The sequence below is a fragment of the Rana temporaria genome, chromosome 11 (assembly GCF_905171775.1).
Source record: "Rana temporaria chromosome 11, aRanTem1.1, whole genome shotgun sequence".
Taxonomy (NCBI): domain Eukaryota; kingdom Metazoa; phylum Chordata; class Amphibia; order Anura; family Ranidae; genus Rana; species Rana temporaria.
Window position 1 is genome coordinate 23,951,776 of NC_053499.1, and position 26,685 is coordinate 23,978,460.

General features: G+C 45.0%; 1 protein-coding gene across 4 annotated transcripts in view; it reads left to right on the plus strand.

Annotated features, from left to right (window-relative positions):
• LOC120917125 (diacylglycerol kinase zeta-like) overlaps positions 1-26,685 on the plus strand; it is a 274,751-nt gene that overhangs the window by 213,819 nt on the left and 34,247 nt on the right. For all 4 annotated transcript variants that reach the window (XM_040328180.1, XM_040328181.1, XM_040328183.1 and 1 more), the window contains 5 exons: positions 5,565-5,638; positions 8,394-8,505; positions 13,548-13,744; positions 17,649-17,749; positions 19,598-19,677. In XM_040328180.1, coding sequence (XP_040184114.1) covers positions 5,565-5,638; positions 8,394-8,505; positions 13,548-13,744; positions 17,649-17,749; positions 19,598-19,677 — 564 coding nt within the window. The remainder of the gene's footprint in view (positions 1-5,564; positions 5,639-8,393; positions 8,506-13,547; positions 13,745-17,648; positions 17,750-19,597; positions 19,678-26,685) is intronic.

The following is a 26,685-nucleotide window of genomic DNA, read 5'->3' on the forward strand; positions in this document are numbered from 1 at the left end:
CACCCTGAAACTTTCAAGAGGGGACACAAGTTCTGATGGCCTGGGGGGGGGGGGGGCAATGGATTCCCTTAATTTGCATAGATTTCCTCTCGCTTCCTGTTTGGCTATGGGACATGAAGTGAAGGGAAATATCTGCAATGGGACAGGGATGGCAAAAAATTAGAAGCGATGCCCCCCCCCCACCGTTGCAGAATGCCAACTGCCCACCTACTGGAAGCAGTGCGGCCGATTTATGGGGGGGGGGGCTAAACTAATTTGCCTAACAGTGTAGTGCAAGACGGCGAGGACACAGTCCGTGCTGCCCCCCTGCAAAGTGCTGCCCTAGGCCTGGGCCTTGTTGGCCTAGGCAAGGATACAGCATTGCCGGCGGGGACTCTTTCCGTGCTGCCCCTCTGCAAAGTGCTGCCCTAGGATACAGCGTTGACTGTAAGTAAGTGTATGCAGACTGTCATTGTGTGTGTGTCCATGTTTTGGTGGGACAGGTGCAATTTTGGACCGCCACTACCCTAGATCTGAGCACATCATGGCAAACCAAAGCATGTCCTAGTTTTTTTTTTTTTATAATGACGTAGGAAGCGTTTCGAAGGTTGGAATGGACCTATGAACTGAAGTGTATCTCTAACCACAATAGTTTTTGGTGGAGCATAGAAACTTTAGAATGAGGGTTGGTCATTTCTGAACCCACAGGGCTGAGCCCGCTAGTGTGAGGTGTATCTTGTAAAATGGGCCAATCATTTGTGGTCAAGGCATTCCCTACCCTGCAGTTGCATGTAGTTTACAGAGGGTGTGTGTATGTGTGGCTTCAGGGCGGGGAATGCTTTGTCAACAAATGATGTGACGGCCTCCTGGTAGGGTTGGCCACATGGGTGCGGAAGTGCATCCAAACATGCCCAAGCTCATCTTCCATTAGACCCTCGGTCAGAGTTTTTCTGGTGCCTTTGTCTCAGCAGGGGAAATTCTCCCTCTCTAAGTGTTTGTTCAGACATGTAGCAAGGACTGAAGCTCCTCTGAAAAGCAATCCAGGTGGTGAGAAGGCTGCCTCCTCACTGCCTTATTTAACCCTTTGAATGCAGCACTACTGCGCCACAATGCTAGGCAGTTACAAGTCGACCCAAAGTCCATGTTCGTAAGTGGAATTTTTCCCGTGAAGCCCAGCATCGTGGCCGCAGCATTTGTACAGTTGAATGTTACCACTCAGATGGGCGGTCGGAAGGCAGTAAAACTGTGGCTCAACCTCCTGTTTTTACTCACCCATGGCAACACGTATGAACGAGCCTAATGGCCATGGTGACCATTGTTACCAGGCCAAAGATTGATGGGTATTCCAAAATGTTACAGTTGTCGCCAAAGCTGAATATTGAGGGGAAGTCTTCCAATGGGGACACCTGTTTCTAATGTGCCATACGTGCACTTAGAGCAGACTTGCCTCCTAAAGTGCTCTTCACCAGTGATGCAAGTTTTGCATTCATCGCCATTGCTGCAATCTTCTTATGGTCATCTTAATTCAGAGTTGAGGAAAAAGATTTACCTTCGAAACGCATCAGTGAAACCTCGTTCTGCCTCGTCCGTGATAGGTGGAACACTGAAGACTGACTCACTGCTGGGAAACTGAGTGTTCCATCTAGAAATTCGATTTTTTTTTTCCAGAGGTCAAGTGGTTAATAGCTGAGATTTGACATTTATAAACTAGACACTACCAAAGTACAGTATTTGAGATGCTGGGGCACTTTGAATGTCAAGTATAAGTTAAGGACCTCTTGAAGTCTTCTTTTATCTTCCTAATAGAGAAGTATGGCCAAAACTCTTTTGGTCATACTTCTGAGTTACAGGAGCGCACTTATTTATGTACCCAGACTCCGCTGACAGTGGGCTAAAGTCTGCTGTTGGCTAACGTCGCAAAGCTGCTCCAGGCTCTGGAAGGATCCTGACAATATTGTTGGCATCCACCCAGATTCCTGATCAGCAGCTTGCTCAGCCTCTCAGCACGCCACTAAGCACCTGAGCCAGCCACTCCCGCCCCCTGCATTGCCGGGAACCTTAGTGAGTACTGGAGGGGCAGGAATGAGAGCTGGCAGCAGACAGTCCCTGGCACTGTGCGCAGTGATGATTACTGAGTGATCAAAGGTCATGTGATAGCTCAGTTCTTGGTCTTAGAGCTGGCAGTCGGACTCATGCTGCAGCCATATAGGTGAGTATCAATGTTTTTTTTTTTTTTTTAATATCCTGCATCTTTTTCTTTTACCTTTTGTTCACCATTACCACATGTTCACTTTAAAGTCTCAGTGTAGTGCTAAAGGTAATAGAGTGTGTAGAGATTGTGCACTATGCAGCTTTCTGCTACAGTGATGCAGATTTTAATTGCTGAATTTCCTTACTGTGGCAAATTACCACATTTAAGAGTAATTACATATCCTGCTGCAATAAATTTGTTGCGTTGTTTAGTAATAAGAGTCCGTTACATGTGAGGCAAGATGTGATTGTATTCATTATAACCTTGCTGACTAATCAGTGGTGGGGATTTCAGAGTACAGTATTTACAGTTAACCTGTGTTTTGCTAATGCCTCTCCCTCTTCCCAGGAGCATATACTTGTCTTTTTTCCCCTCTGCTGCCACTCTATTCAGCCATCAGCAGCAGGAGACATCGCCCTTTATAAGCTATGAGTTTTTATTGTAGCGCTACCCCCGCAGGAGCCGCTGATTTGTTGTTGGGATCGGCATATTGAGTTACCTTAGTGTTGTCTAGGGGTTCAGTTAAACAACAGAGTAGTGAGCGAATGTCCAGTCAATAAATAAAGGTTTTTCAATGCTTTATTTCCAGGCCAACACGGCCAACATCAAATAGGAAGGAAAGGTTGATGAAGCAAGAGAGAGAACTTTGCAGTATCAGGCCTGGATATTAACCGAGCAATCCTGCTCTCAGTAGTATCAATTTCAGTTCGTCGCCACTCTAGCCAGAGTGGGTGAAGTGCCCCCGGACAGACTTCTGCCACAAGCCTGGCAGCCGAAGTGTCACTTTGGATTTCTGGGAGGAACAGATCTCTCTCACAGACCCGGCTCTAGGGCCTCTGCCACAGGCCAATTACTTAAGCAAGCTAAATTAATGGATTGAGCGAATCCTCACAGTAGATTTTAGAATAGGTCACCGGATGACAGCAAAGTGTACCTGTCAGCATTCCGGTCACCAGATCCCCGATGGTTTGTTCAAGCCCTGTTGGATAACCTGCCTCCGGGTTATCCTCAATTCGACCCCCCAATCGAGCGGCAGCCAGCCTGGGATCTTCTCAATAATGTGGGGGACCCAGCAAGTCACTGGGGCCCCTCTCAGCAATGTAATGCTCCGCGTAGCATTCGACCCCGGCCTGGAAGGCCATCGCCGGGGTCCGTTGGATGGGCGCACCCTAAAGGTGGAGGCCGCACCTGGAACCCGCAGGAAGATCCAATAAAGATGGCGTCTGCCACAGATATACCCTTCCCCAGCATGCTCCGCGAGGGAAAACTCCTCTAATTGGCTGCTGGGGAAAAGTGGCTCTGCCAGAACCCCTCTAGCGACACCTGTCGCCCAGGGGTGGAAACAACACCCCTGGAACGCAGACTGACCTACAGGACAGTTCAGGAATGACAGCAGCCCAAATTTGACAAATTGTGAATGGGAGCAAAATAACTCTCCCATTCCCCACTAACTTTATCGTAGTGCCCATACTGAAAGTAAGGGGGCGCTACATTATTATTTGGGGGGGTGGAATAAAGCTGAATTCGAGGAATTCCGCCACTTTATAAAAAGTGCAGTCACACTATGAGTTGAGTCCAATGAGGCATGTGACATCTCCTGAACTTATCTCTAATTTTTATATCTGACAGCAGTATGGCTCCGCTGGAGCATATACTGTGATAGAAGAGAGAGAGAGGCACACAGAGCAGCTATGCCCGCCTCTCCCCTATGCTGCCCATTCAGATAAGCCTTTGTATTTTGTGAATAAGTTCACATAATACAAAGGTTTCTGTGATTGGGCAGAAGGAAGAGAGGGGCAGGCATAGTCGCTGCACGACTCTAATGTTGAAGATGCTTAGACCTGAATCATCAGCATCGGGCTCATAGGAAATCCAGCAATAGCCAGATTCTGGGATTGCAGTAAAACTGTCAAATGTAAATAATAGAGATGAGTCCAGGAGATGTCATGCAGCTCCTTGGACCTAATTCATAGAGTGAATTCCTGAAATTCAGCTTTATAGCAAACGTGTTTATTTTCCCCAGGTAAACCGAGTACAGGTTTGCTTAAGGGCTTGTTCACACTAGCGAATGAGGCGTGTTAAATCTCCACGGCTGAGCCATGTTTTTACTGTCTCCCAAGCACTCCCATTTTAGTGGCAGAGGCCTGGGTTGTATACATGATGCTTTGCTTCTCATCCAAGGCAAGAATTATACCCCCCGTTGCTTTCGGAGGGTGCAGTGCCTACAAAGAGTGACCCGTTTAAGTGAATGGGGCCACTCTGGAAGCACCCCAGAACTCTGTGCAATGAATGTGATTGTGGCACACTAGTGCAGGGTTTAAGCATTTAAAGCAGGAGGCGTGAGGGTGATACAGTACTTCCTCGCTGCCTGTCAAATGCTCTCTGAACAGGGATCTCTTTGACTCAGACATGACTATGGACGCACAAATAGGATCAGTAGTCAGCAGTTCTCACTTCTTCTTCACCGCCTGCTGCGTAGACTCACCCCCTTCATCCCGGAAGAGGACACAGCAGTAGTATTTGGACCAATCATCAATTCCCGACTACGCAAACTCCCTCTACCTCGGACTTCCCCGATGCCAGATTTTGGGTCTACAAGTCATCCAGAACACAGCGGCCAGACTGGTAATGGGAAAATAACCCTGGGAATCAATCACCCCGTCCCTGAGGACACTCCATTGGCTAGCCGTGAAGGATCGGGTTACATTCCATACCCTCTGCCTCACTCACAAATGCATACAGGAAACGCTCCTCAGTACCTATGCGAGAAAATAAAACGCTACACCCCTAGTCGCGCCCTCCGGTCAACTAACCAAAACTTCCTCCACATCCCCAAGACAAATCTAAAGAACGAAGATTCGCAGTCCAGGGACCACGGCTATGGAACGCTCTACCCACGGACATCCGCATGGAAGAAAATCATCGGGCCTTCTGGAAAAAAATTAAGACCCACCTTTTCTGAAGACACAGGACGACACTGGATACAAAAAGCGACTTGAGGCGATTTAGTTTGCGTTTGTAGCGCTGTACAAGTTACTCACTCACTTACTCAGAGGCCAAAGTAAGTGTGAATGAGCCCTTAGATCTTTTTTTTTTTTTTACCCTTACAAAAAGCTGAAAAGAAGAAAAAATATAGTTTTACCTCTTGATGGGGACATATAGATATATATTAAACATGGCTTATTGCATTGTAACATTAATCCAAAATGTTAAATGACTTGGTGGAAACACAATACTTGGTTTGAAATTTGCTGCATATTGAAGTGCTCTGATTAAGACAAGTGTAAAACTTTGTATTTAATTTTATTTGTCTTTTTTTATTTTTTATATACAGTGTGATGGCCAGGACCTGACAGCTAAAATTCAGGAGCTGAAGTTACAATGCTTGGTGTTTCTAAACATCCCTCGGTAAGTAAGGAAAGCCTTTAAAGTGACACCAAACTCTGGTTTTAAAGCGGGAGTTCACCCATAATTTTTTTTTTACCCGTAGATTGATGCTCATTTTGTCAAGGGGAATCAGCTAGTTATTTTAAAATCCAAGCAGTACTTACCGTTGTAGAGAGCGATCTTCTCCGCCACTTCCGGGTATGGGTCTTCGGGAGCGGGCGTTCCTTCTTGATTGACAGTCTTCCGACAGGCTTCCGACGGTCGCATCCATCGCGTCACGAGTAGCCGAAAGAAGCCGAACGTCGGTGCGGCTCTATACGGCGCCTGCGCACCGACGTTCGGCTACTTTCGGAAAATCGTGACGCGATAGATGCGACCGTCGGAAGCCTGTCGGAAGACTGTCAATCAAAATAGGAACGCCCAGTCCCGCAGCCCATACCCAGAAGCGGCGGAGAAGATCGCTCTCTACAACGGTAAGTACAGCTTCGATTTTAGCCGATTCCCCTAGACAAAATGAGCAGGAATCTAAGGATAAAAAATGCTATTTCCGGGTGAACCTCCACTTTAAATAACTCTATTCACGTATTTATTATTAATCCAAAAATGCCCACTTTATTGCTCTCGGCCTCCTTTAAATCCCCAATTCCTTTTTTCTACTGTGATCTGACTTCCTTTTGGGTATGGTGACGCTCATTCTCCATGATCCCTTTTGTATGTAGAAATACAGAAAAAAAACTATTGGGACTTTAACGGCAACAAAACAATGGTAAAATTCAGTATACATTTTATCTAAGACATATGTATACAACAGACATAATTTATCAAACCAATAAAAACAGAATAATGACTGTAGCAGGTTCCCGTGTGATGATCCAAATGGACCGACGCGTTTCAGGACAGAGCACATCCCTTCGTCAGGGGCACTTGTCACAGAGGGATCACACTATTCCAAAGCGAAAGTCATCATATGGGTTTGCCACTAGACTGGCAGCTGCATTGTGGAACAGTGTCCCACCGGGACACTGTTGTAGTAACAGATGGGCCCCCACTGTTGCATACAAGTCTCCCTTGTATGGCACCGCTGATAGACGCGTACCACTGCTGTACCCCACAGTGCTACTCGTCTATCCCCGCCATGGGCGTTCTTGGATCTGTGGGTTGTGGGTGCTGGTCACAAGCCATGGCTTGCAGCAATGGTGCGCGTCTATCAGCGGTGCCATACATGGGAGACTTGTGTGGAACAGTGGGGGCCCATGTGTTAATACAACAGTGTCCCGATGGGACACGGGGTGTCCTTCCACAATGTGGCCACCGGTCTAGCGGCGAACCCCTATGATGACTATCGCTTTGAAATAGTGTGATCCCCCTGTGACTAGTGTCCCTGACGAAGGGACGTGCTCTGTCCCCGGAGCTGTTTGGAAAACCTACGAAATACTCAGTTCCCGAGCCTTTCCAAGGTTTTCCGAGTTCAGCCAACCTGTCCTCAGGCCTTTCCGAGTGTTTCCGGCCCACCTCTGGCCACATGTGGTATTGCATGCCATTGAAGTCAATGCAGAACTAGATATTTAAATTTTCATTGACTTCTATGGGGAAACTCACTTTGATATGCGAGTGCTTTGAAATACGAGCATTCTCCCAGAACGGATTATGCTCGTAATTCCACTATACATGCATTTTTCATGTGTTTTTAATGCAATTCCATTGACGTCTATAGAGCCAAAAACGCACTGAGATGGGGGTAAAAAAAAGTCCCTACACCTTTTCCCCCAAAAAAAAACAAAAAAAAAAAACATCGGTGGAAAATGCGTAGATGTGAACAGGAACTAATACTGCATGGATTGTAGTGTGTTTCTGCAAATCTGTAAAACGCATAGGTGTGAACCACATCTGATGATGAAGGGGTCATTTTGTAGCCCCTAAAACATGTTTCCATCAGATTTTTTAAATAAGAGCCCTTTCACACTGGAAACGCCTATAGCTGAGCGTTAAAATAGCGGTAAAACACAGCGATTTTACCGCGTTTTTAATTCATTTCAATGGAGAAGGGCGTTTTTTTTCAGCGCTCAAAAGCTGCTCCAAAGATGCTGCTTGCAGGACTTTTCTCAACGCTCCTTCAGCGCAACGCCTCAGTGTGAAAGGGTCCATTGAGATGCATGGGGAGCGTTTTATGAGCGTTTTAATAGCGCTATTTTTACCGCAAAAACGCACCAGTGTGAAAGGGCTCTAAAAGAAATATTCCTGGACTCCTAAACCTTTGATGTGACACTTTTAGGTTTCTATCTACCTTCCTGTATCCAGGTTTTCTTTGAGGCCCTTTCGTGCCAAGAGTGCCGCCTCACCAGAGTCATTGAACTCTATGATATGGACTTATCTTCACACGAAGGAATGTAACCAGCTCTGACCCAACCCTTTCCAAGTGTGATTTCTATGGGCAGCTGTAGTCTTTGTTTTCCCTTCGTAGGCCTATAACCCTTTTTGCAATGTAATCAGCAGGGTCATGTGAAATAGATGTTTACATTGGCTATATTTGAACCCAGCTGCCCAGGGTGTGCTTGCCTGTGATAGAGAGCTGTGTTTCCAGACATATAGTAACCTATTTATGAATAATGTTTCTGATACCCCAAACAGCCAATCAGCTTCCTGCTATCATTTTTCTGGGCCAGGTGATAAAATGAGTGTCTGTGACTAGCAACATCTGCTACTTTATTATAGGCTCTTACTGTACATAAGTGTTGTTATTATTATTTGTATTAATATATATATTCTATTTCACTAGGTATTGTGCAGGCACCATGCCATGGGGAAATCCTGGGGAGCACCATGACTTTGAACCTCAGAGACACGATGATGGATGTATCGAAGTGATCGGCTTCACTATGGCATCACTGGTACTGTCAGCTTAAAGAATCTGTGTTATGTTTTTACATATTTTCCTATTTATTATGGTTAGGTCTGAAACAAATATTTAATTATTATTTTTTTTGGTCATATAAATTTTGGAATATTTATATTTGTATTTATTTTATTATTTAATAATTTAAATAATATTAGTACCGGTAATTAAAATTTTCATTTTTTTTAAGCTAACAGGTGGCCTCCACAAATGTATAGCTTGCTGCAGTTAGACCCCTTTCACACTGGGGCGCTTTTCAGGCGCTATAACACTAAAAATAGAACCTGCAAAGCGCCCTGAAAGAACCGCTCCTTTCTCTCCAGTGTGAAAGCCCCGAGGGCTTTCACACTGGAGTGGTGCGCTAGCAGGACGGTAAAAAAAGTCCTGCTAGCAACATCTTTGGAGCGGTGTGTATACCGCTCCTGCCCATTGAAATCAATAGGGCACTGCGGCCATACCGCCGGCAAAGCGCTGCTGCAGCAGCTCTCTGCGGGTGATTTTAACCCGTTTTTGGCCGCTAGCAGCGGTAAAAAGGACCCTGCTAGCGGCCGAATACCCCCGAAAATACGACGGTAAAGTCTCCCTACTCACTGTGCTCTCCTTTCCATATGCTCCTTTCTCAGGAGTTTTGCATGCAGCACTCCGAATTGATTCTCCCTTTCTAAGGGCTACTTTGCAAAAGGCTTTTACCAAACGTGCTTACTTACATTAGTTATAATTTAAAAAAATGTATGCATTTAATTAATAATGAATGAAGAGCTGTGTTCAGCTGTGTTATTAACATCAGCCAGCAGTTCAACTTTAAGATGTATATAAAGACCACGTAAAAAAACATAGTTGACCTTATTGCCAATCTGTGGTTGTGCCATAGGTTCTATATATATAAAATCAATAGCTTGCCTATGTCATTTGTATGTATTAAAACACTTAATATTTATTATTAGTAGTACCTAATACAGGCTAGATTCCTTCATCTTTACATTATGTACGTTAGGTGAAGTCAGTGAGTAGCTGCTGTCACTAGATGGCAGTGCTGCTATTGGTTGGCAGAGCTGGAGAGATGGAATACTCTGTTGTACTTTCTTTCTTAAGTTTTTGAGTCTCGCACTAACAAAAGATTAGCCGTTTGTTAAAAAGTTAAGATATAGAAGAAGAAACAAAGTTGCATTAAAAAGTCCTTAATATGTACAACCAGACATAACAATTTTTCTTCTCTTTTCCATTTTTCCATTCTGGTGGACATGCTGTTGTAATTAGTGTATGGGTCTTTTTGTTTTGGGAGGCTGTCGTCACCAGTTTAGGGGAGCAGGGTGTGGCTGCGTGTAAATCTAGAGAGGTATGCAATGCATGTAGCTGGGTGGGAATGGAGGGCTGGTAGGGCATTTTTCTTAGAGTAGCCTTTTTCAACCACAGTTCTGTGAAACCCAGGGGTTCCTCCATGTCAGTGATGGCGAACCTTGGCACCCAAGATGCTTTGGAACTACATTTCCGATGATGCTCAGCTACACTGCAGAGTACATAAGCATCATGGGAAATGTAGTTCCAAAACATCTGGGGTGCCAAGGTTCACCATTACTGCTTTAGGTATTGCTAGTGGGCCTTGAGCAGCAAGCAATATTTGCCTATCGGGTAAGTTATTAATGACACTATTAATATTTTTAGCTATGTGTAAGGGGCTTATTCTTCCCATTTGGCCACCAATAAAAGTGTTATTAAACCTTGTTTTTTTTTTTTTTTATTATTCTAATAACAAACATGTCTATACTTACCTGCTCTGTGCAATGCTTTTGAAAAGAGCAACCTCAATCCTCTTCTTCGGGGTGCCCCTGACCCCCTCCTCTGTGGCGGGTGCCCCCAGACCACCTCCTCTGTGGCGCGTGCCCCCCGACCACCTCCTCTGTGGCGGGTGCCCCCGACGCCCTCCTCTGTGGCGGGTGCCCCCGACGCCCTCCTCTGTGGCGGGTGCCCCCGACGCCCTCCTCTGTGGCGGGTGCCCCCGACGCCCTCCTCTGTGGCGGGTGCCCCCGACGCCCTCCTCTGTGGCGGGTGCCCCCCGACGCCCTCCTCTGTGGCGGGTGCCCCCCGACGCCCTCCTCTGTGGCGGGTGCCCCCCGACGCCCTCCTCTGTGGCGGGTGCCCCCCGACGCCCTCCTCTGTGGCGGGTGCCCCCCGACGCCCTCCTCTGTGGCGGGTGCCCCCGACGCCCTCCTCTGTGGCGGGTGCCCCCGACGCCCTCCTCTGTGGCGGGTGCCCCCGACGCCCTCCTCTGTGGCGGGTGCCCCCGACGCCCTCCTCTGTGGCGGGTGCCCCCCGACGCCCTCCTCTGTGGCGGGTGCCCCCCGACGCCCTCCTCTGTGGCGGGTGCCCCCCGACGCCCTCCTCTGTGGCGGGTGCCCCCCGACGCCCTCCTCTGTGGCGGGTGCCCCCCGACGCCCTCCTCTGTGGCGGGTGCCCCCGACCCCCTCCTCTGTGGCGGGTGCCCCCGACGCCCTCCTCTGTGGCGGGTGCCCCGACGCCCTCCTCTGTGGGGGGTGCCCCCCGACCACCTCCTCTGTGGCGGGTGCCCCCGACCCCCTCCTCTGTGGCGGGTGCCCGCGACCCCCTCCTTTGTGGCGGGTGCCCCCGACCCCCTCCTCTGTGGTGGGTGACCCCGACCCCCATGCATGGGGGCACCCGTGCATGCTCGCTTCCGAGCTGCCCTGTCTGTGACACAGACCCCCACTCCTGTGTCACAGCATGTGATTGACAGCAGCAGGAGCCAATGGTTCCCACTTGTATCAATCTGCCCTAAGAGGAGGGAGATGACAGCGAGAGCCGCTGCACTCATGCACATTGCGGGATTGGATCGGGCTCGGGTAAGAAAAGGAGGTGGGGAAGCTGCAGCACAGAAGATTTCCCCCCCTCAATGCATAGAATGCTTAAAGGGGAAAAACTTTAAAGCTTTAGAACCGCTTTAGGGGCCTTCTTCCTACTGCCCTCCACATTAATGTACCCTGAGCTGTGTATTTAGTAATTATTGGCATGGGTTCCCTGGGACCTGAAAGTTATATGAAGTGTTCCTTTGTGTTGAGAAAGACTGGTCTAGGGGGGCTGCAGGTGGTTGGTTGTAAACCTTTGTTCACACCTGAGGGGTTTTGTTATGCGATTCCCGAAGCATGACAATGCTTCCTTGTGTGCAGCTCAAAAAAGTACATGAGCTTCTTTTCGGCAGACTCTCGTGTTTTTGGCCTTGTGGACTTCAATGAGAGTGTCTGAAAATTACTTAAAGTGATACTAAAGTATTGTTTTTTTGTGTTTCAAAATAACATACATGTTATACTCACCTGTTCTGTGCAGTGGTTTTGCACAGAGCAGCCCAGATCTTCCTCTTCTCAGTTGCCCCGCTGGCACTCCTGGCCCCTTCCTCCTGCCAAGTGCCCCCACAGCAAGCAGCTTGCTATGGGGGCATCTGAGCTGCAGCTTAGTGTGTCCATTCAGACACGGAGCCCTGGCTAGGCCCTCCACCTCTCTCTCCTCATTGGCTCGCTCACATTAAATGCCAGTCAGGGGGAGAGAGTCTCCTACAACATAGCTGGATAGAGATGGGCCCGGATAAGTATTGGGGGGCACTTCCTGCCCGCAATATAGCAATGACGTCCGGCTAGGATTAGCCACGTGCACCAGTGGGCGCGAGCAGCGCGGCAATCGGTGGTGTGGTGTGTCACTCTGACACACAGCATCTCCGATCTTGGTAAAGAGCCTATGACGTAGGCTCTTTACCATGTGATCAGTTGTCTCCAATCACAGTTCGTCACATCGTAAACATGGAGTGACGTTTATCGTCTTTTCCTCTATTCGCGCTGACAAGGCGTGGGTAGAGGGAAGCCCTACCGGCTGCTCTCCTGACAGGGGGTGTCTGGGCTAATTATCTGCTCATTGATTATTAGTGCAGATCCACTCGTGCCCACCAGGGATGCAAATCGGTACCAAAAACACACAATTCTGCTACTGTACTACGAGTCACACCTAAAATAGTGCAAAAAGTTTCTAAATCATCTGACTATGCTCTGGCTACGCCCGATTGTCCTTTTGGGTTGTGTGTGGGTGTTCTGCTTGTCCTCAAAAATTGTTCTTGCCTTAGGACCATAGGTGTGCGCAGCCTATTGCATTAGGGTGTGCACCCTTAAACTCAAACACACATGTGTATGTGTCTACATATATATATATATATATATATATATATATATATATATATATATATATATATATATATATATATATATATATATATATGACCCGACACATTGATCTCCCTGCCAGCACAGTGAAAGAAAAGAGCATTAACACTTCTCTTATGGCAGAGCCGGTAAGAGGGAGATCTTTCCCATCTTCCTGTTGCTACACAGAGCGATAACACTAATGCACATGGGGTGAATAGGGTGTGCCTGGGCACACCAGGCACACCCTGTGTGCACGCCTATGCTTAGGACCCTTTGGTAAATATGTCTACCACTGTGTCGATTTCTGTATATTTCAGAGAAATATGTCTGCATGTCAGTGTACAGGAATGTTGGGGTGCTCTTTGAATCCTGGTGGGTTATGGTGGTTTTTATTTTGCTGGAAGCACTGTGCAGCAGGATTTGATGGCAGAATGCCACTGCCAGTGCAGAGTGTGGTACGGGATATGGTCATCAATACAAAGTGATGGTACAGGTGGGTTTCTTTCTATCCAGGGAGGACATAGTGGGAGATGTGGCATGTATCTTTTAGGCCAGAGAGGACACCCAACCAGAAGTCTATGGAGAACACCCAGGGGGACTAATGGTCACAGAGAGGATGATACGGGGGAATTAGGACCTCTGGAATATGGTGGGAAATCTCTGATGTTATGACACACACTTTACCTTTTCTTCACATGTATTACCTATGACAGGAAACAAAGTTGTATAAGATCATTGTTCAAATTAGAAACTGCAGACCCCTCCACTGGAAAAAGATCTGTAGGGTTATGTTCACACATGCACCTTAATCTATTCTATCTCTCACTTTTGTCCTCAGGCAGCTCTGCAGGTTGGAGGTCACGGTGAGCGCTTGAACCAGTGTCGTGAGGTTCTTCTGCAGACGTTTAAATCTATTCCCATGCAGGTGGATGGTGAACCGTGCAAACTAGGACCCTCTGTAGTAAAGATTAGTCTTCGTAACCAGGCCAACCTTATCCAGAAGACAAAGAGGAGGACATCTGTCCATCTGCCTTAGTAAGTGACATTTCATTTGTGGACATGCTTTACAAAACAATAAACAACAACTCCACAGTAAATTGTCATTTAAATTTGAAGAAGTCATTACTCATTAAGTAACGTAATGGCTTTTTTACAGTCACTCAGAGACTTTGTTGGCACCGTACCTTTCTTCTCCAGCTACTCTCGCAAAGCCTTAGTAAAGATGTCTTTCCTTAGTAGCTGCACACCATGGGGTTGATTTACTAAAACTAAAGCGTGCAAAATCTGGGGCAGCTCTGCATAGAGACCAATCGGCTTTCCGGTTTTATTGTCAAAGCTTAAAGCGGAGTTCCAGGCTTATTATGTTTATTAAAAGTCAGCAGCTAAGTCCTACTAAAATATAGTGAAAAATATAGGGGGTTAATTCCCCTTATTATGTATTTACATGAGAGTACAAAACCAGGAGGGGAGTTGTAAAAAAAAAAAGATAGACATTAAGTCCATCTTGAATATAGTGAAAAAGTGTAGGGGTTAATTCCCCTTATTGTGTATATTACTTAAGTGAACAGAAAATATAAATGAGAAGAGAAAAGAGAGAGGGAGAAGGAAAAAGAAAAAAAAAAAAAAAAAAAAAAAAAAAAAAACCCCAAAACAAACCCCATGGTCAGAAGGGGAATAGGACAATTACCCCTATGTTGTGAGGAAAAAAAAAAAAAAAGAAAAAAAAAAAAAAAAAAGAAAATTAAAAACAAAAAAGACACTCTGTTATAGGGGCTATAATTTCCCCCTATTGTGCATATTACCCATGTTTTGAAATATAAACCCCCTCCACCGACAAATATAGATAAGGAAAAAAAAGGAAGAAACATACGCGAGGAGAGAAGGGGATTCTAGAAGGATTCCCAACAACGGTCTCCTCTATTCCCCTCCATTCCCTACCCCCTCATCTCCCCCCTCCCTTAGTAGGACTTAGTGTCTTTTGTTTTTCTCTCACAACTCCTTCTCGTTCTTAAGTAAATACACAACTAGGGGAAATAACCCCTATATTTTTCACTATATTGTAGGGGGACTTAGGGTTTCTCCTTTTTTTTTTTTACAACCCCTTCCTGGTTTGCACACATAAGTAAATACACAATAAGGGGAATAAACCCCTACACTTTTTATTATATTCTAGTAGGACGTAGTGTGTTTCTTGTTTCTTTTTTTTTTTTTTTTTTTTTTATCTTTTTTTTTTTTTTTTTTTCTCCTTCACAATACAGGGGAAAGTGCTGTCTTTTTTCTTTTCCTCTCCCTTTACAACATAGGAGAAATGGTGTTTAGTTTTATTCTCCTTGCTTAGGGGTAGTTTTTTTTTTTTTTTTTCCCCCTCTCTTTTTTCTCTTTTCATTTATATTTTTTGTTCACCTAAGTAATATACACAATAAGGGGAATTAACCCCTACACTTTTTTTTTTTTTTCATATAACTCCCCTCCGGGCTTTGTACACTCATGTAAATACACAATAAGGGGAATTAACCCCCTATATTTTTCACTATATTTTAGTAGGACTTAGTGTCTTTTTTTTTTTTTTTTTTTTTTTTTTTTTTTTTATATATCCTCCCCCTCCCTCCTCCTGTCTCTCTCTCTCCCCTCTCTTCTATATGTCCTCCCCCCCTCCATTCACTGTAGGTATAGGTAGTAAGGCCCTATCTCTGGGTATCTCCCAAGGAGAGTGGAAAGGGAAGGACTGGCCCTGGGGTGAAATGTTGGAGAAATACAGGTGCAGTACGTAGTATTGGTAGAAGAAGATATAGTTTTTTTTTTTTTTTTTTTTTTTTTTTTTTTTAAGGTCTTTTCAATGAAAAGGGTACACTTTGAGACCATATATGTCAGTCTGTATAGTGATTTTATGTTGTATTAATTGTACTGTTTTGTAAAAAATGAATAAAAGATATATATACAAATAAAAGTCAGCAGCTACAAAAAATGTAGCTGCTGACTTTTAATAAACAGACACTTACCTGTTCCACGGTCCAGCGATGCGGCCAAACGGAGCGTCGCTCTTCTCCTCCCCTCTCCGCCGGTGCCTCCATTGCCATTTTGGGCACACGTCCGTGACAGCTATTGGCTGCGCTCCCAGAGTGGACAGGCGATCTCCTGGGACCTGTCACGTGTCCCAGGAGATCGCCTAGAGGGAGGGGCCGCCTTAGGCGAGAGGAGGAGTCACCTAGGCGGAAGGAGGAAGTGGGACAGGAAGTCCCACTCCTAACGAAGCCCTAGCTCCCCCCCCCCCCCCCCCCCCCCCCCCAAAAAAATGACATACCAAAAGTGGCATGTAAGGGGGCGAGCAGTGCTTAAAGCGGAAGTTCCACTTTTGGGTGGAACGCAGCTTTAACCAAACAAGCTGAAGTCAGAAGCTGATTGGCTAACATGCACAGCACTAGATTTTGCACTTTCCAGCCTAGGTATATCAACCCCCATGTTGCGCAGGGAGGCTGAGAGATCGAAGTAAAATACAGCCTAGCATGGGAGTCATAGAGATAGGGAGGGAATGAACAGAAATAAAAACTTGACAGAAATTGTATTTCTTCCCTACTGTAGCCAAAATACGCTATACGGCTAAATGCCTGTGGACTCTACCTTAAAGGGGTTGTAAAGGTAAAAAAAAAATCCCTAAATAGCTTCCTTTACCTTCGTGCAGTCCTCCTTCACTTACCTCATCCTTCCATTTTGCTTTTAAATGTCCTTATTTCTTCTGAGAAATCCTCACTTCCTGTTCTTCTGTCTGTAACTCCACACAGTAATGCAAGGCTTTCTCCCTGGTATGGAGTGTCGTGCTTGCCCCCTTTCTTGGACTACAGGAGAGTCAGGACACCCATTAACACACAGCTCCTTTCTCTATCTGCAACGTAAAGCACAACCTGACTCTCCTGCTCGCCCCCTCAAGGGATGGGGCGAGCACGACACTCTACACCAGGGAGAACGCCTCGCATTACTGTGTGGAGTTACAGACAGAAGAACAGGAAGTGAGGATTTCTCAGAAGAAATAAGGACATTTAAAAGCAAAATGGAAGGATGAGGTAAGTGAAGGAGAACTCCACTAAAGGAAAGGAAGCTATTTAGGGGGAAAAAATTGTACCTTTACAACCCCTTTAAGGCCCCTTTCACACTTATACGACTTGTCCCACGATTTGTAATGGCAAAGTAGCATGACAAGTCGTTTCCAATGCTTTCCAATGACAACCATTCATATTAGTACGACTTCAATCCCTTCCGACTTCAGGTCATCCCTGCACTACTTTGGTCTGATTTTGATGCCACTTACACAGGCATTCCCTGAATTTGCAGCAACATTGCGTCTGTGAAATTGCGTGACTTTGAAGTGAAAGGGGAATAAATATTTGAGTTCTGGGGTTTCTAGTGAAGTATAGTCTTAATCCTACAACATACAAAGACATTTTAGACCGTTGTGCACTTCCAATCTTGTGGTACAAGTTTGGGCAAGGTCCTTTTCTGTTTCAGCATGACTGTGCCGCCATGTACAAAGCCAGCTCCATAAAGACACGGTCTGATGAGTTTGGTGTGGAGGAACTCGAGTGACCTGATCTCAACCCTATTGAACACCTTTGAAATTAATTGGGATGCTTCTCATCCAACATCACTATCTGATCCCCCATCTGATGGCTAAATGTGCACAAATTCCCACAGACTACACTGTACAAAGCCTTCCCAGATGAAAAAAAGGCTGTACTGGCTGCAAAGGGAGGCCAACTCTATATTAACAACCATGGTTGGTTATGGAATCTTCAACAAGCTCAGGATTTCACAAATATGTGGCCATATAGGGTCACTCATGCAAACACCTGGCCCCATCATTACTATGGGTCTAGAGAACCATATACAAGCCTGGTTGTGGTTTAACACATCTTCTAATAATACATTTGTTGGTTTCTATCTCTAGTCAGCAGCTGGTCCCTGACAGATTGCGCCTTCGTGTTAGTCGCATCTCCATGCATGACTATGAGGCTTTGCACTATGACAAGGAGAAGCTGAAAGAAGCCTGTGAGTATTGTGGTCATTTGATGTGTCCTTTATCTATTTTACTGGAACTGTACCTCCTTTACTGTTCATAGGTCTTATGTTCATTGTACATCTTTTCTTTGATATTGTGATAACTTGCATCGGATTGAAGGTAGGCGGGTGTAAACGGACAAAAGTCTGTTTACATCTGCCGCTCCATAGAGGTGAAGGGAGGGTCCGATTGGGTTGGAGCGATTGTGTGAAAGGGGCCTAAGGCTGCTTTTACACTTATTGTCTGCAGTCTACCCACACCGTGGGTGCCACGCAGTGTACCTGTGGTTTTCCCGCCAGTTAGCTGCACTTTGCCATAGACATCTATTATATCCTGCAGGTGTGGTGCACTTTCTTAAAGGCCGCTTGCTTCCCCTACTGCCGGCTTCATTCACAACACTGATGCTCTGGGATGGCAGGTCGGCAACCTGCAATATGGGCTTGCCAACCTGCCCTTCCAGAGCATGCGGTCGCGGGCCACTGGTTGGGCACCCTTGCTTTAAGTCCTGTAAGTTGCTAGGTGGGGCCTACATGAATATCTTTGGTCCAGTTCTGATGCTTACATGCTCATTCCAGGCACTTTTGGCTGTGGACACGGGTAAGCATGGGCACCCTGACTAGTCTGCAGCTACCCACCCCCATATACAACTAACTGCGATGCACTGTGTGTTCTGACACCTTTCTAGTGTAACCTGCACTAACTTTTTCAGCAATTTGAGCTAAACTAGATTTTCTACATAGATCGGACTGCATGGACCAGTCTTCGCTCTTAACGTGCATTAATGAGCCTTGGCCACCCATGACACTGTCACTAGTTCGCCTTCCTTGGACCACTTATGCTTGGTCCTGGCCATTGCAGACCGGGGACATCCCACAAGAGCTGCAGTTTTGGAGATGCTCTTAGCCACTTGTCTAGCCTTTACAATTTGGCCCTTGTCAAAGTACTCCAAATCCTTACACTTGCCCATTTTTTGGTGCTTTCAACACATTACATTAACTTCATGGACAACCTGTTTACTAGCTCTGCCTAATCTATCCCTCCCACTTTTTTATGTGCTATTGTCATGAGATAATAAAATAATATAATTCACTTTACCTGTCAGTGGTCATAATGTTGTGGCTGATCAGTGTACTTGTTGCTGCAACTCCTAGGGTTGGCCTTTAAGTTACACTTAAGGAGTCCTTAAATACCCCCCCCCCCCCCCCATCCTTTTTAGAAGGGCAGCATACAAATTAAAAAAGAACATGGATAGGGGTAGTTAGATGTATGCTCACCTTTCCTCAGACTTCCACTCACAATGCCAGGTGTGTGCCAAGGTGACATCATCCTTCTAGCGAGATCAGGAAAATCTAGAGTGCTCCAAATCTCGCCAAGAACACAGTCCCAGCACTTCTTGTGAGATTTAGAGCACTCATCATTCCTCTGGATTACTTTGGCAAAAAGAGGCCACCCCCTGCACATGGAAGCCTGGGGAGTGTAAGTATCTTTTTTATAATTCTATCTCCTTATATATATTTTTTTTAAACTCGTTTTAGTAAGGATGGTAGGAGGGGCACGTAAAATTCAGACCTTTAACAGAGTGGGAGGTCCACTTTAACAGACCGTTTATTTATATAGTATATATCAGGATGAGCAGATAGAAATTTGAACGAAAAATGTTCTCCCCTGTCTAAAGCATTGCCTGGTACCCTTCATTTCTGCCACTTCTGTCCACCCCCTGTTCTCCTCGGTCTCCCCTTTTCTCGCCTCCTCAATTTATTCCTTCTCTCCCTCCCTTTTTATCCTTTTTAATTCTATCCCCGTTTTTCCCAGTTTTAATTCTTTTCTGGTGATTGCAGCTCTCCCACTGGGAGTTATTGTGGTTCCTGGAGACAGCGATCTTGAGACGTGTCGGATCCACATACAGCAGCTGCAGGAGGTAAGGACACTCCGCGCACACATATTTGTCAGCCTTGTGTTTACAGAATGCACATGCCCTATCCGTGCTCAGTTACTGAATCCATGCGATTAGAATTTTTTTCTACGTGTGTTCCCTGCTGTGCTTCTTGCCCACAGATATAAACATTCTCAAGTGTAAAAGTGCTGGGTGTTCTGACCTAGACCAGACCTGTACATGACGCGAATGTACACACACAGACACAAGAATCTAGTGTTTTACCAATCTTTATTTATGTGTCTTCCACTGCAAAATTGCTGCTCCTCCAGAAGCTGCTATGTAGTGGATCTAGACTACTGAGCACACGAACTGTTAAAGTATATGTAAACTCTAGAACTTTTTGTATTATATCATGTCCTACCGCATACAGTTTTATAAACAAATTGTTTCTTACCAATGGATTCTGCCAAAAACACTTCCTGTTACAGAGAACCTCATGATTAGCAGTAGCGTTGTCCACCTGCCGCATGTGCTCCTTCAGCTGGCTGTTGGACTGCCTATCGGGCCTATCAGATAGATGGCCCACCAAATGAGCGCATATGGCAGACTGACGCGCTACTACAGCTGTCCGTCTGCAACAGGAAGTGCTGTTACTGGCAGGATCTCCAGGCAAGGAACTTTGCAGCACAATCCTAAAAAATATTTGCTTGAAAAAACTGTATACAGTGGGGTATCACTGTATCTCAAACATACAATGCTAAAAAATAGATCTGAGGTTTACAGACTTTAAAGAAAAGGTTCAACTTTTGTAACATGTTACATCTGTATATAGGGTGTAACATGTTACTGTGCTCCAGTTCCCGCAGACCCGATCCCCCATTGTGATGGTAGGCGGGGGATCTCAAACCCCCCCCCCCCCCCCCCCTTGTCACAATTTGAAAACAGTGTGGCCATGGCTGCATTATTCATTTACAGTTTCCTGTGAATGAATAGACTACAAGTACCATGAGAAATTGGGGCTGACGACTTGTAGTTCTCAATGAACTAGGAGGGTGCTAGTAATCACTCTCATAGTTCATTGATCTTCCTGCTCTCAAGTAACTGCCTGCCTGTATCGGAGGTACAGGCACACAGCTATCATGAGAGTCTGCAGGAGCCGGGCATTGCACCCCCAATCTGCTGATTGCGAGTGTAATGCTTTACACATTACATTTTACCTGCAAGAAATATGCATTTTTTTTATTTTATTTTTTTCAAAAGGTGACTTTGGTAGGATTTACAGCAAAGTCTTGCCATTTTCTGTCTATTGGGTTCCCTGTCCATCAGTGCCCTAAAGCACGTTGAAACAAAAAGTATAATTCATTGGGCTAATTCAGTATATGGATATAATTGGCTCCAGAGTCATACAAAACAGCTATTTGCTCTTTAACTATAGTTAACTCTTGGCTCTTCCCAGCCAATCCTCTCTCCCTTTCCCATAGAATGCTCGTCTTTACTGTGCTTTGTAAGACTGTAAAAGCTTCTCTCTCAACCCAAAAGTTCCTTTAAGTATCGCTGGCAAAAAGCAATGATGATGTGCAAATTACTTAAATCTAAAGTAGAACTCAAAAACCACCATCTGAGGATCTCCGTTATATGCCCCCTTTGTATACGTTACTCTTTATGGCTGCATAGTTGTGCACAGTTAAACACCCCCAAAATTATAGCAATGTTATCTACCCTTCTGATAGGTGACTATAGGAAAATAATCTGGTAGGTGGTCAGGAATTCTACCTTTTTGGTAGTTTGTCTTTTTTTTGGGTGATTTGGTCCTAGGCTGCTGCACTCCTGATAATGATGGGGGCGTCATTCATCAGTTGAATGTTTTTCTATTGTGTGTTGGGGAGTACCCAGTGCAAACCGTCATACAACTCAATGCTTCATTTTTTAGTTTGTTGTTGCCAACGCTTTTCAGGAGATATTGCCTCTCTTCTTCAGGGCTTATTCAAAGATTCAAAGATTTGTTGCTGAATCCAGTCTACGACCTCTGAAAAGCCTAGCATAAGGGTAAAATTAGCTGAATCATCAGCTTTTGCTGCCCACAAATGTTAGTCCTGCTCATTGTACCCTTATGCAAGGCTTTTCAGAGGAGGTAGTCTGGATCTAACACTTCTTCTAGCCCTGAAAAAGAGGGAAGGGAAAAAAACAATACCCACGCTTGACCACCGATGCAACTTCTTGTGGCCAGGAACTGCTGCTCTGGCTGAGGTGTCTCCACACTCCAGTAAAAGAGCGAATAGTAGAATCAAGTTACTCGGGATCAAATGCAAATCTTTATTGGCTGTGTTTCGCTTTTTACAATTGTAGTTCTGTTGTGGCTAATAAAGATTTATATTTTATGAATGATGCCATGTAGCCGGCTTGATTCTATTTGCTCTGAAAAAGGGGGAGGAGACTACATCCTTAAATGCGTTGGCTGTATGCAGGGTCGGGACAGAGGGTGGGCAGGAGGGTCGGCTGCCCTGGGTGCAATGGTTATTTGCAGGAATGGGGTGCCCTGACCCTAGCCCTAAGGGACTGGGGGGGGGGGTACAATTTGGAATCTTTGCTCTGGGCACTGGATGACCTTGTCCCAGCACTGGCTGTATGCAGGTCCGCCATCAGGGGGGTACAGACAGTACACCTGTAAGGGGCCCGTAGGTCTCCAGGGCCCCAGATGGCAACCCCCCTTTTTTATTTATTTTTTATAAAAAAATAATTATATATATATTTTTTTGTTTTTATTAAGGGGCCCAGATGGCAACCCCTCTTTTTTATTTATGTATATATATATATATATATATATATATATATATATATATATATATTTCTTAATTTCTTTTCTTTCTTTTTTTTTTTTTGTAAGGGGCCCAGAGGTCCCCAGGGCAACCCCCCAATTTGTGGCCCCCCCCATTTCCCAATTTCTATGTGAAACAACTGTGATAATTGTGCGGCAATATAGTATAGATTAAGGTCTGGTAGTGCCATACCCCCCATGTCAGTCGGATTCTTTAACGCCTGCCATGCAAGTTTATGCCTGCCCGTCCCCCATATGAATGGTTTAAGAAGGGCTTCAAGTGACTTGAAATATTTTAGAGGGAGGTAGACTGGTGTGTGCCACAGGATATATAGTAGTTTGGGGAGGAGGACCATCTTAACGAGGTCCCGTTTCTCAATTTGAAGCGGCAGCACCCCCCCGGTTCTCTGCTCCAGGGGGCCCATGCCAGAAGCTGTGTAAGGGGCCCCCATAATTCCTGATGGCAGCCCTGGCTGTATGTGATGGTACCAACTAATAAAGACTTCAAAACAAATGACCAAGTCATATGATTATGCTAGTCTCTCCTCACTAAATGTAGTAAAATGATGATAAAGTTCTGCTTCCACAGTCACCTTTCCTCCCCGTCCGCTGATTGGACAGTGAAGAGGAAGAAGTAGATTCATGAGGTCACCCTTGTGCTCTCGCATCTCATAAGCCCATTCAGTGTTAGGCTGACAACTAAAGTAGTATCCAACCTGATTGGCTCTGATTGCTGTTCTTTCCAAAGTCTTATAGTGCTGCTATGCAGGGTAATTGATGGAAGACATCAGCAGGACTGATTCAGGTGCAACTGCCTGCTGTGTATAATAATAATTATTAATGAATACATCACTGCAATAAATGGTCCTTTTGTAAACTTTTGTGTTTTTTTTAACGCAAACTGATTTCACTTTATTTGTAACTGTGAAAAAATGTGATTTGGTTAATTTGGGTTCCTGCACTTTGCACACCATCCTGTGCCAAAGCAAGTATAAATGCTTATAATAAATTGTAAAAAAAAAAGTTCTTTTTAGGGGTCCCTATTGTGTCTGGACATTCGATCGCTGCTCCGTGTGCTCACATTGAATGGTAGCGGAGCCGCCATATCGAATGCCATTTTCTTCTGTCTCCTTGCAGACATGTCACTCTGGAGCACTGCGGGGACGCACTGACATCATGGAAATAGTTTGTATTGCAGATTATTCCAGACTGAGCTGTTTTATATGGCAGCATCCCAAAACCGCCACTTTATTCCCCCCATCAAACCCCCACCCCCCCCCTCGAGCGCTGAGGTCATCTCAGATGGATTTAAATGTATTTAACTTGGCGCACAATCCCGTATGCTCAATGGGGAACCGGCAGTGGTGATGCCGGAAATACAGCCCGACCAACACTTTACCCTGAAGAAATCTTCGCTTTCTGTGCAATTATCGCTTTTTTTTTGTTCACTCTTTTCCTAGAAAGCAAAAAAATAAATAATAATGTTTAAACCGATCAGCTACTAACAGAGCTTATGGCAGAAATTAAAATCGGCCCTATATTAAATTTAGAAAATATATTTTGTAATATAACTATGGGGGTTATTTACGAAAGGCAACTCCAATTTGCACTACAAGTGCACTTGGAAGTGCAGTCGCTGTAAATCTGAGGGGTAGATCTGAAATGAGGGGAAGCTCTGCTGATTTTATCATCCAATCATCTGCAAGCTAAAATGCTATGTTTTATTTTCCTTGCATGTCCCCCTCGGATCTACAGCGACTGCACTTCCCATTGCACTTGCAGTGCAAAGTGGATTTTCCTTTAGTAAATAACCCCCTATATGTCTTTGTAGTATCTTCTGCTTCAGTAAAGGGTGTTTCTTGTACAAAGGGTTTTATTGAAAAGTCACATCCAACATGGTAATACAAAACAATTGTAGACATACTGTAGCCCAGTAGGAAACATAAATGTAGACAAAAAATACATATATAAAAAAAAAGTAAAATATATATAAGAATAAAATAAACAGTAAAGGGTGTTTGCCTCACGCCATCAGGCTCTATTTCACTGCACAATACTTTAAAGCTGGCCATATATGAATGGAAATGTGGTCAGTTCAGCAGGTAGTGGTCAAATTTCGAACGATCTATGGCCGTTCCCGTTCATGAAGTCAATCTATCGATCGATTTCTCCTGAACTGACTTGGGAAGTTTTGCTTCAATCAGCTGCAGCTCTGATCACTGTATACTGACAACAGGGGATGCCCACTGTCAGCATAAAATGACACAGCAGGAGGATTCCCTCATCCACCTCCACTGTGTGGATGGGAAAATCTGTTCTTTTTTTTTTTTGTTCAGCAGGAACCAGCTGAATTTCAATCCATCTAGGGCCATTCCCATTCATGAGAAGTCAATTTATCACTCGATTGCTCATGAATAGGGATGTGCTTCGTATTTGTATGTTCGATCGTTCGTCGAAATACGAACAAAACGGGTCGTTCGCGCCAAATTCGAGTTACGTTTCACAGACCATAATTCACTGCGGCATCGCTGGCTGATGATTGGCCAAGCATGCACTATGACCCACATGCTTGGCCAATCACAGCTTGCAAAAAACAGAGAGCAATAATTGGCCAAAGCCAGGGTGGCTTTGGCCAATTATGGCTCAGGGGGTTTAGTACACGCCCCACAATATAAAAGGCCGCCTGCAGGTCGGCCTTGTGTAGTGTGTTGCGGTGTTTAACAGAGGACAGAGAGAGTGTCATTTTGTGCAGGTAGATAGAGCAGGCAGGCTAGTCAGTTAATGTTACAGTGTGTAGAGGATATATATACATCCCAGGTGTTGTACATATATTTATACACTGTATAGTTTAGCTAGATCAGTTCTTCCTAATTTACTGGCAGGCAGGTGATTGTGCTAGCTGCAGTATTCTTACGTGGTTTATTGCCTGTGTCCTCTGTAGTTTGCACCTAAAGCTACTTGGTGTTTACTGGCCGTGTGCTCTGTAGTTTGCGCCTAAAGATTCAGGAGCAGTGATTTTAATGATGCTTAAATAAAAAAAAAATTAAAAAAATTAAAAATTCCTTTAAATATTGTACCTGCTGGGTGTCTATAGTATGCCTGTCAAAACGTCTTTGAGAACCCGGGTCTTGCCCCAGGGAACGTGTATCAATGGAAAAAAGTTTTAAAAACGGTTGTTTTTTCAGGAGTCCTGAAAAAAACGACCGTTTTTAAAACTTTTTTTCCATTAATACATGTTCCCTGGGGCAAGACCCGGGTTCTCAAAGAAGTTTTACGACTAACTTGCATATTAGGCTTTAAAATTAGCACTTTTGAATTCGAACGTTCAAGTCCCATAGACGTCAATGGGGTTGTAAATTTTCTAAATCTTCGAACGTTCAGTCCGTTCCAAGGCAGCTTTGATCAGACAGCGAGAAATGCCCACTGTCAGAATACAATAGCGAAGTGAGAAGGATTCCCCTCTTCCACCTTCGAATGTGTGGATGGGAGAATCAGTTAAGGTTTTTCTTTTTGTTTAGCCGGAATCAAACACATATTGATCCATCTATGGACTGCATCCTTTCATGAAAATTCAATCTATCGACCGATTTCTCATGAAGCGTCTTGTTAGATAATTTAGCTTCAGTCAGCGCATGCAGCCAATTGGTTGCAGTGCTGATCAGTGTATATTGACAACAGGGGGTGCCTGCTGTCAGAATACAATGACTGACACAGCAGCCAGAATTCACTCATCCACCTAAACTGTGTAGATGGGGGAATTGGGTCATTTTTTTTTTGTTCAGCAGGAACCAGACGAATTTCAATCCATCTATGGCCAATCCCTTTCTTGAGAAGGTATTATACAGTGGAACCTTGGATTACAAGCATAATCCGTTCCGGAGAGCCTCGGAAATACTCTGGGACAGCTCGGCTGATCTCGGAAAGGTTCGGGAACTGAGTATTTCCGAGTAATTCCGAACGGTTCTGAGTGACACCGGCGCCCCCGCACCTCTGGCCAAATGCCGTACTGCACACCCCATTATCTTGAATTCTGCTCGTTTTTGCGAGACAACACTCGTAAACCGAGTCAGAATTTAAAAAAGAAAGTTGCTCGTTATGCAAAACACTTGTTAACCGCGTTACTCATAATCCAAGGTTCCACTGTAATTCAGAGTGTTGGAAAATGTTGCTTCGATCGGCGCATGCAGACGATTTGGCTGTTTCTAATAACGAGAAGTCAATGTTATTGATCGATT